Source organism: Phalaenopsis equestris, unplaced genomic scaffold (genome assembly GCF_001263595.1).
Source record: "Phalaenopsis equestris unplaced genomic scaffold, ASM126359v1 Scaffold000513, whole genome shotgun sequence".
Lineage (NCBI taxonomy): Eukaryota > Viridiplantae > Streptophyta > Magnoliopsida > Asparagales > Orchidaceae > Phalaenopsis > Phalaenopsis equestris.
Genome location: NW_018164953.1, coordinates 801,763 through 812,753, shown reverse-complemented (window position 1 = coordinate 812,753; position 10,991 = coordinate 801,763). Strand labels below are relative to the sequence as shown.

At 32.9% G+C, this 10,991-nt stretch overlaps 1 protein-coding gene across 1 annotated transcript in view; it reads right to left on the bottom strand.

Moving 5' to 3' along the window:
* The window catches only part of LOC110028539, a 4,725-nt gene extending 3,732 nt beyond the window's left edge, over positions 1 to 993 (bottom strand). Inside the window, exon 1 of the mRNA XM_020730436.1 lies at positions 847 to 993. Within this exon, the coding sequence (XP_020586095.1) occupies positions 847 to 922 (76 nt within the window). The 5' untranslated portion in view covers positions 923 to 993. The remainder of the gene's footprint in view (positions 1 to 846) is intronic.
* Positions 994 to 10,991: the final 9,998 nt, after the last annotated feature.

Sequence of the window (10,991 nt, the reverse complement as noted above, 5' to 3'; positions counted from 1 at the left end):
GAACTCCGAGTAGCAAAACGACTTTTTGTTCGTGAACGGCTCGTGTTCGGCTCCTTTGCTGTTCGGATCGCCAAGCGAAGGAGCTGAACACGAGCTGAGCATTTACCCCCCTATATATATATATATATATATATATATATATATACATCCATTATTTTAAGGCAATTACAGCGTACATCACGGAAAATAAGCATTGGATAGAGCAATTGGATAGCTGTATTGGATAGCTGTATTGACTATGGAGAACTTAGCAGCACGTGCTGCGGTCGACCATCGATTTGATTTCTATAATATTCACGTAGTAGCTTTTAGATCCGACAATAATGATTCTTTATTTAATATAATAAGAGAAATTAATTTTAAGCAGGGAATGAAGAATAATAATAATAGAAAAATAAATAAATAAAAATGTGGTCCAAACTTTGCCAAATACCATCTGGGAATTACCATTAATTATTTCTTCACATAAATGTGAAAAAATATTACCTGAGGAGTACTGATGCATCAGTATTCCAATAGTGGGGTGTCACGTGGCACTACGGTGGGACCATTGTATACGTGACACTTTATCATTGGAGTACAAATTTGGATAGGAAAGTTACATACATACCACATACTTCTTATGTATTTACATATCTAGCACTGAAATTTTAATATTTATACTTATACCACATTCGTGCCTAAATATAAAAGAACTGTGTTATATATGTAAAATAACTTCTCTTAAAAGCTAAATAGAAAATTTCTATAATGTTATTGTTATGAGAAAACATAACTATAAATATAATTTTTTTTTTTTGTAAATCTAATGTTTTCATGAATGAATGGGGGAGATGACTTTCTTACCATCGGTGATGGCGGTAGCCACGTGGCAGAAGGCGCACAGTAGGAAGAACGGCGCCGCCAAGCCTGCCATCATCATCTTCTTCTTCTTCCTCTTTCTCGCTGTGGGAGGAAAACTGGCGGAGGGTCAGATGAATCAAAAATGGCATGGGAGGGAGGGGGGATATAAAGAAGAGGTTTTTGTCAAAAGCCCTTATTTCAAGAGTTAATTACTGCAATGCCATTTGCTGAGCTGGCATCCCCATTTTTCTTTGAGGCTGCAATGCTCCACATGTAGGACATTGGTTTCCTCCCTTGTTTTAAGTTAAGTGGGCCATGCTTACGAAGGAAGCTAGAATTATTATGTTTAGATATAGAGAAATTAATTTGATTAGTTTAATTATATACTAATTTTTGAATACTAATCTAAGATTAACTTTATAATTGAGTTTACATCTTCATGAGATTCTTTGCCATTGTTTGAGTAATTTGATGCAAGCGATTTAGCTAATGACACTAGAGTGATCAATAGTACTCTTAAATGTTTAAAAAGATGAGCTTGCTCAACCATTTTTAAAAAAAACTTAACTTAATTTTATCTATTTTTTAATGTTGGATTAGTTTAATATAAACTTATATTGCATCCTCAATTATTTTAAGACTTTTACAAAGTTTATAAAGACTAATAATAGTAGAAATTAATGATTTGTTAGCTCACCCAGAGTATGTTGAAGATGATTCCTTTTGCTTACAACCATGAGTCCCAATATAAAACAATAAAGCCTTTTTATATGTATATTCTCATTGGTGTTATTGTATGTAGGAGAATTCGTGGCAGTAGAGTAATATATTAATATCTTAGTTTTGTATTAAAATTCAACGAACATATAAATATAAGAAGAGCCGACAGAGGGGACAATAGTGGTTTTTACATGAAAAACACAACAATGAAAAAAATCATGGGGCCAGGTCTGGTTAAAATGATTTCAATATTTAGATGTATATTACAAGATTTTGCTTGTCCTTGAACAATAAAAAATAATATTACAAAATGGAGTGTTATCGACTTGAATTTTACTATAAGAGTGGAAAAAAATTTGGTAAAGTGATATTGAGCCAGTTGCGATTATGGAAGATTGATGGTAGGGGCTGTGTCGTGGAGATTTGAATTCACCTTCGATGATAGCGACAACTAGGCAACATTGGTCCGATTGCAGTGGTAATGATAATGAAGCGGCAGTGATTCAATAATGATGGTTCATCGATGGAGGTCTGACAGTGGAAACAACATCAATTTAGCGATGATGGCCTGATGATAGCAGCAATAGTAGCCAAGCAATGATGTTAGCTGCAATGACATTAACAGCATAACTGTGATCAGACAGTGGACAATCGATAGTGGTCTAATGCTAGTTAGGGTCGGGAGATCGTGATATTGTGACGATGAAAATTAACAATGGTGATTCAATGACACTGATGTGGCCAATGATGTTGGCTGAGCGACTGTGACTTGACAGTTACGGTGGCCAAACAATAATGGCAACATTAGCGCCTTTAGTCTGATAAAGGTTGTGTACCACGATGGCGACAATGATGGCTAGATGAAGAAAATTCAGTGATGTCAGCTGTGCAATAATATTGATGGGGATAGTGATCAGTCAACAATGGAAACAATGGCATTGTTGGTCGAGCGATAGTGGTTTAATGTGACAGTGGTGACCAAATGATGATAATCTTGTGACACCAGCTAGACAACCATGGTTTGACAATGGTGGCCTAACGTTGACCTTACTACGATGGTTTGGTGATTGCCCAATGATGGTGGTCTAGGATAACAGTGACTGTGAGATGATGATCACGTGACAATGGTTGAAACCAATTGGCATTGATCCATTAGTGTTAGTGGCGTTCTGTTGATAGTAGTGGTATGTCTTTTCAATTTGAGACACTACATATAGAAACAAATAGTTTTTAAAAACGTCAAATAAATGGCATATAAAAGAGATAATTGTATGGGAATACTTTCTGCCTCTTTTTTTTTTATTCTGAGGTTTGAATCAATGAGACTCACAAAATTTGTGTTGAGTATCTATTACATTAGAATTATAAAATAACATGTATTCATTTACATAATAATTAATCTTCCTTGATTTCAAACATAACTTGGAGACCGGCTATTTTGCTTTTCTTGAGGATTTATTTCATTCAATGATCCTCCAAACTGATTGAAGTATTCTTGGGGCATTTTAAACCCTGTTTTAAGTTTTAATATTCTTAGAGCTATATATAGATAACTCAGAATGGGTGTACAACCTTCCCATAGTGTCATTTGTATCTTATTCGTAAATTCATAAAACATCCGCGCTTCTTGGTTTGGTGGCTCTTCCTCCATTTGACTCAGATAATAAGACATTTTTCATAAAAGACCATTTCTACATATCAACTTGAGTTAAACCCATAGTGAGGATCATAACTCATCGTAGAAGCAGAGCTAAATATTGAAGTGTCAAGCTCACCATGTGATGTCCAAAACTAATAATCTGGTTGAAATCTCTAACGATATGAATCATACAATGCTTCTTCAGGCGCTTAAGTTTGCTCGATTCCAATGTTTCGAACATGAGCACCCGAACCTACCTTCAGATAGGAAAGTTGGAGTTGAGTTGTCATTTGAATGAAGGTCTGAACACTATTCAAGAACACTTTAGTGATTCTTTCTATTTTGATATAGTCTATGATACATCCATGACCGTAATGTACGAATTTTCATAGATAACTTATAAATTTGATAAAAAATTTATAAAACACAACTATCATATAAAAATATTATAATTTTTCAAACATAAATTAAATAACTAAGAGATTTGTACATTACACATGTACCGGTCAAAACTTTAATATCACATCAAAGACATCACTATTATAACTTTTAAAAAGTGAAATACATATTTTTATGCATAGTATTAAAGCACCCAAGTGTCATGTATATAAATACAAAATTGATTTTTTTCCCTCATTTTATTTGACATATTTACTATTATGCGGCAATTACATGCATAGTAATAAATGGATCAAAACAGACGTCCAATTCATAAAAAAATATGGCACATTTACATAATTACTACATTTTCACATATATGGCATAAAAACTTTATTTTTTTATATTATAGACCCTTCAAATATTATATATCGCATACAAAAATATCATTATTTCAAGTTTTTTATAAAAAAATATATATTTTGATGTATGAATAAGATCACATAGATTTAAGAATTGAAATTTAGGATTTAGATATATAAATACATCATAATTAAGTGATATTTATATAAATCTCGCAAAAACATATAGTTCATGGATCACTATGGACGATAAATATTAGAAAAAAAAATTATTGAGAACATTTTCATATTTGAAGTTTACAAAAATCTTTAATATTTACACAAAATAATAAAAAAAAGGGTTTTTTTTTACCTGCTTAGCCCTCAAAAAGATAAAAAATTACATATTCCACACTCTAAACATTAAAATTACCTGCCAAAGGTTTCGCTCAGCCGCCATCCAATCGGCTCCAGCACAAGCTATTTTGTCAACGTCAAGGACTAGCTTTCTCGGTACCAAGCTCGGCCGCAGCTTCTACACCTGCTCCTTCAATCAGGTACTACAACTGTTTGCGTCTATCCTCCCGTTCATATACAGAACTTATTTCGTTGAGATTTTCTATGGAGTAAGACAAGCTGGAATGTGATGTTTCTTGTTAGATGGAAGAGACGAAAATTGAATGTAACGACAGTAATGTTGTATGTGACTTCAACTTTCAAATTATGTTCTCCTCTTGCTGCTCAAGCGCAATTAGAAACTTTGGAACATTTTGTTGACTGTAATCTGTGCTGCTTCACTCTACCAAAAAAACTCAGTAGGAATCAGAGCCACAGTTCTGTTTGATTATAAACTTTTTAGCAGCTTTTTATTAAATGCTAGAATTTGTGAGCTGGAAGAAGGTTGCTGCTGACTTTCCAAATAATAATAATGATAATTAGAACTATTGTTGGGAAATTCACAACAAATTTACAGTGATTTTTGCAGGAAATAGAAGCCGTTCCAAAAAAAGGCCCTGCCTTTCTTATGGAGAATAACTCACCATTTCTTTTCTATTATCGTTCATCTTTCTCTCATTCCTTATGATGTGAAATCAAGCATTGAAGGACTGCTTTAGAGGGATGTAATGCTACTGCTGAAATTGTAAACAGAATCCTTTATGGTTTACTGAAAGGTCTCTTCCCGCAAGATATGCAGTATTTTGGGTGTGGAATAGGTAAATTTAATGTTTGGAGTGTAGAATATGTAATTTCTTATGTTTTGAGTGTTGTTGTGCAGGTAAAAAATCACAAAAAGAACATGTAATTTTAAATTATTTAGATAAAGTATATATAAATTCATAACAACACTACATATACAAATAAATAAATAAATAAATCATCCATGTGACAAAAAATTTCTCCCCTAAGAAATCTTCAATACATTAAAGGCCATCACATGGAATTCTATCCAATAATGTGGTTGATCCCATCAGTGGGCTTAATCAGTAGGCAAATGGTGTTGTCATCCACCATCACGTACGTGTTGTGCACCCGAAAATCAATATCGAGCATTACCAGATGGCCGTCCTTTATCCCGGCGTAGGCCGTACAGATCCCGCCATGTGCCGACAAAGCAGAGTTCCCACCCAGACCGTTGCACCACTGGAAGCCTCACTTCCTGCAGCTGATTTTTTGACTTGTTGTATTCGTGCTAGGGATGTTAAAATTCAATTTCGAGCCGAGTTTAGGACCGCTCAAAATTGGTTTGAAAAATATTTGATTCAAAATTGTCGCTCGTACTTAGGCTTGTTTATCTTGATCCGAGCCAAAATTCAAATCAATTTTCAAGTGATTAATGATATAACACCACCACTAAATTCACAGTTTTAACATTACTAAGATCCGCTAATAATCTGATTTTTAGTCAAGCTGGGGTGTTATGTCATGGAGTAAATTTATTATCTTAGTTATCATAGAGACAAGTGTTTCACTATAATTGACTAAATAGTTTTGGTGTTATCATACACATTTAGCTTTGACATGATGTGGTGGGGTTAACCCATCATTAATCATGATGTTTACAAAAATTGAGCATGAAAGATTGTAATGATATGAAATAAAAGGCAATGCAAGATAATTATTTTGTTTCTTATGGAGGTGGCAAAAGGAGGCACATGCTTCTCTCTCAGACTTTTAATCTATCCCTATAAATGCTAGAAATAAGCAATTAAACCTTTTTTTTTATTTGAAGTTTACAAAAATAAGAATTTAATTTATGCACTATCAAAATAAAAAAAATAATTTTGTCGGTTTTATTTTTAGTTTTTTGAAAATAATTTTGATTTAATATATGTATAATTTTTATTTTGAAAAAAAAAAAGATTTTTAATTTTGAAAAATGAGACCAAACGATCTTATATATTTGATTGTTTAAATAATCGAACATAATATCACAAGTGACATGTCATCTCAAAGGATAAGAATATCACTTAATAATGGGTTTAATTATTTAAAATAAAAAATTTAGGATATTTGTTTAGTCTGCAAAATTTCCAACAAATTCTTCCACTGCTTAATCTGAAGATTAGATAGGTTTTAGATTATTTGGTTTACTAATTCTCCTATAGACACAAGTCCATGTATTTAATTACACCTCAAGTGACAAAAAATATCTAACAAATTAAGATTGAGGGTTTATCTTCAAGAAGTCAACGTTCAATTTCCCCAATTGTCTATAGGACAGTCAAGTGGGAAGGACTCAATGTGAAACAATTGTTTATAGCTTAGTGACACCTCAAACTATCATATATTTTGGCTTTACATTTTTGAAAGGGAAGTTTTATAATATTTCAATCCTGCAATTTATTTAGAAAATATGACTTTTATCTGCACGACTTACGATCAAGCAAATGACTCAAGAAGATAGAAAGATTTATCTTGTATCTTAAAACAACATCAAAACCCTAAAAGAGTTAGGGCTTATATCGCACAACATACAATCATTTGAAGGCCTAAAAGACTGCGTGAGGATTTACGTTGTACTAGAAAAACAACCACAAGTCCTGAAGGCTTATGTTATTTAGTACTATGAAAGTTTTAATTGAGGATCATTCTTGGCTTCATGTTGTGGTCTCGATTGTTGGCTGAAGGTTGACTGCCACTTGGTCGTTGTCTCGTTGAAAATAGGTGGGAGGATAGAAACCCTGCTTCAAACGACCTGTCCTAGGTTTATGTGTTTGTTTGGTTGTTGTGAGGGGGGGTATCTTAATTATGTTAGGTCATGCTAATTAAGATCTCATGATTCTATCATCCTAACATCACTATTAATTTTGAATTTACTTAGTCTAATGATGCTGTTAAAATTGTTTAAATTGAAGGTCACTTGTTAGCAACTATGGGTTATCCAAAAAATTCTTGTAAATCCAAAAAAGTGCATTATTATTATCATGTTATTCTTTTAATGTTCTATCTTGAATGAATGGTCTAAATTGATTTATGATTGAATGTGTTTTATTCTGAACTTTTGAAAGTAGTTAAAATTACTCTATCGAAAGAGAGTGTTGGTCACGTGTTATAGGATTCTAACCCTAAACATTTGTCCTAAGTCTTATATCATAGGGCTTCATATAAGAAAATAATAAATTATACATTTTAAAGTTTTCGGCCCTAAACAAATATCCTATATTCTTTGCCCTAGGGGTCACATGTGAGGAATGTAATAAATAGAAGAAGAATTGTAGTAAAACATGTCTAAATGAAGCATATACAATTAACTACAGTAAGAGAAAAGATAGTATCACCTACCTGTCGCCTCTGATGGCATTTGTATATACATACAAGAATTAAACAAACACTGAGCATTATTTGCAATTTTAAATATGAAAAACACGAGCATATATGTTTGTATAATACTAGGTGATAAACATATGGAAGACCAGAATCGAGTATAAGTTTTGAGTTTAGGGATGGACTCAGCTTCAAGACATGTGGCCCTGATAATTCTTCTCGAGAGATTTTCGTAGGCAACCATCAACATATGACCTTATAAAGTCCGATCTTGAGTAGAAATTACTAACAAGACAATCAAAGGAGGATACTTCTTAGCGTAACGAATAAATGAATTAAATAATTAATAAATGATGCAAAATAAGATCATAATTTTTTCAAAATTTAAAATTTTATGCCCATTTTCAACGCAAATAGGTACTTCTAAATGGAAAAGATTTGCATGTGCAATGAAAGAATACTTTCCTCTTATCAAAAATATAATATTTGAAGATGTGGAAAACCGGAATCAAATGAATACTTTTGATCTGATTAAATACAAATTAAGTTAAATAATTGATAGAATATTTAATGCCTTGATTGTCTGCACAAATGTGATTATCTATGACCCATGTGAGCATGGCCACATATCAAGGACTTAAACTAATAATTCAAAGCTTTGATTAGTTGTACGAGCGCTGAGCTTGCAATGGCTGTCGCCAGTCGGTGCAAATCAAATCCCCACAAATTGAAGGAGCAATACAATATTTTAGAAGTATTTTCATACATACCTCTCAATTCTTATGGATTTATATATCTACCATATAAGCTATAACTATATATGTAAAAGATGTATTTTTTTTTGTTTAACATGCAAGATTTGAGTGGTATAAATAAAGAAAACAAGGCTTAGGTGTTAGACATGTAGATCTTTGTTGAATCCAAATATGTTTTGTGGATCACACCAATGTATAGAGCGTAGGACAAACGAGAGAAACAAAGTGAGGGAGAAAGAGAAAGATTGAGAGAGTGTGTGTAGACATTAATATAGGAGTTTTGAAAGAGTAAATTCATTAGCTCTTTATTATAGAAGTGACCCCCCTATATAAAGATTTCAGGGATACTTAGTATAAAACTGCATGTTTGTTCTTATTTTAATAGAAACATTACAAGTTATTACGACACAGTCATAACTGATATCAACATTGTTTCGTATTCACTATTGCTTGAAGAGGGGCATTTGATGACCAGGTAATCTTGTGATTCGGTCGATTGAAAACCTTTGGTTGGTCGATAAACATTCGGTTGGCCGAAGAGTTGTCGGTCGACCTTTCTAGGAAATCCTGAGTAGAGGCCCTCATGTCATTAGAGTAAACTTGGGCCCGCTAGGCAGAGAGTGTACCACTGTAATCAGAGGGACAACCCTCCTTGGACAAGAGACCTTCTCAAAGGACGTTTAGTGAGGTGCTTTCAGGCAATTTTATGAGCGGTTCTTAAATCGCCTGAGGGAGTTGGTAATGAACAACTGTCGCTCTGATTGGGTTGCTTCCATTTCTTTGTTTGTTTGTGCTTCTGTCAAGTCGGCTCAGAGTTCCAACCGAAGGAAACAACGCTTGGTGTTTTCATCTTTTCATTATCTCGATACACCGTCCTTTAGTGTTCATAAGCAAGACCCGTTAGATTTTCTCGAGATTTTTGCAACTATATTTTTGATGCACAATACCAAAAGGCTCATGTAGTTTGTGATATGTAACGAAATGTCTAATATTTTTGTTATGATTTTCTTAGAGTAGTCAATTTGAGTTAGCCTGGTCAAATTTGGGTTAAGCGGGGATAAGTCAGTTATAAGTCAAACTCAAATAGTAATCATCTGACTGATAAGATATACATCTGACTTATAAGATATACATAAGATATTGCCGCTCAAATTTATAACAAAATTACTAAAACAATTAATCAAAATTAGAAAAAAAAAAGGTGAAAATTATGTGATAGATCCGGTATGAGGTAAAATTGGATGTAATAACTTATAACTAAAGAAGTTGGGGGATAGTGATAAAGGTTATCATGGTATTGTCATTATTTAGTGTAAAACATCACACATGATGGCTCCTATTTCAATTTTTCTCATTTCCCACTTCACTTTTATGCATTCGATTCATCATTCTAAAACTATTAGGCATGTAAATCAATTGAGTTTGAGTGAGTTTAATATGTATTCGTGTTGGATCTGAAAATATCCATGAAACACACCCAATGAATGAAACGTTCTATTAGGAAGTGGCTGAGAAAGAGAGAGAGAGAACAGAAGTAGGCAGACAAAATGAGCCCTTTATTTATAATATGGATCCCTATTTATAGCCCGAGTCTCATTATTATAAAAATACATATTAACCTCTAATTATTAACTTTTCAGGAGGTGCTTTTGGGTAGTTACAGTGTTATTTGCATATGATAAAATCAGAGGTTGATTCAATTGATGAGGGTTGCTAATTGTCTACTAATCCTAGGTTCGGTCGATATATAGTACGAAAGAGAGCTCCCCGTCGATCATCCTGAAGGCTGTTATCGCCTTGTAGGACTTTCTCTTGGCGTCTTCTGCTGATCGTTTGGAAAATATGTTTTTTTCACCAATACTCATCTAAAAATGATCGTTGGTAGCCCTTTGGTCATTTGCTTTGAAATTCGTGCAGGTGCATTTTTATTTGTACAATTCGTATTCGACTCTTTTTTTTTCTTTTCTAAATAGACTAGGTTTTTGTAATGACTCGTAAATAATATGTTCGTATTCAGTTTTATTCGAACCCAGTTATTCATATTTAGCTTTTGTTCAACTCTAATTAATTTGAATGATTTAAAAGAATAAAATTCAATATTTTTAAAATACAATATAAATATCAATATAGAAAGATTATAAATATTATTTGTTTAACTATTTAGTTAAATCCTGTTAAAATAAGCGGAATACAACAGAACGAAAGAATTGTTGGTGTTATGCTCATCAAATAAATCAAGCTAAAAAATTATTCATATTCAGCTCATATTTATTTATTTATTTTAAGCCTTGAATTCAATCACTCTTGGGTTAAAGATTAAGCTCTCAACAAACAGGCTATCATAGTATTGTTTGACAAATGAATCAAATAAGAGCTAATTTGCAACTCTAAAATATGATGTTTATGAACTGCAAGCTCTTATAGTAGCACTAATAGCTATCTACACTAGCTAATGTAGGAGCATCCAGCTCTTCGGCCCCTTATCATCTTCTTTTAACTTTTTTTGGCAGCATTCTTGTTTTTATTTCTTCTTTGATATATATATATATA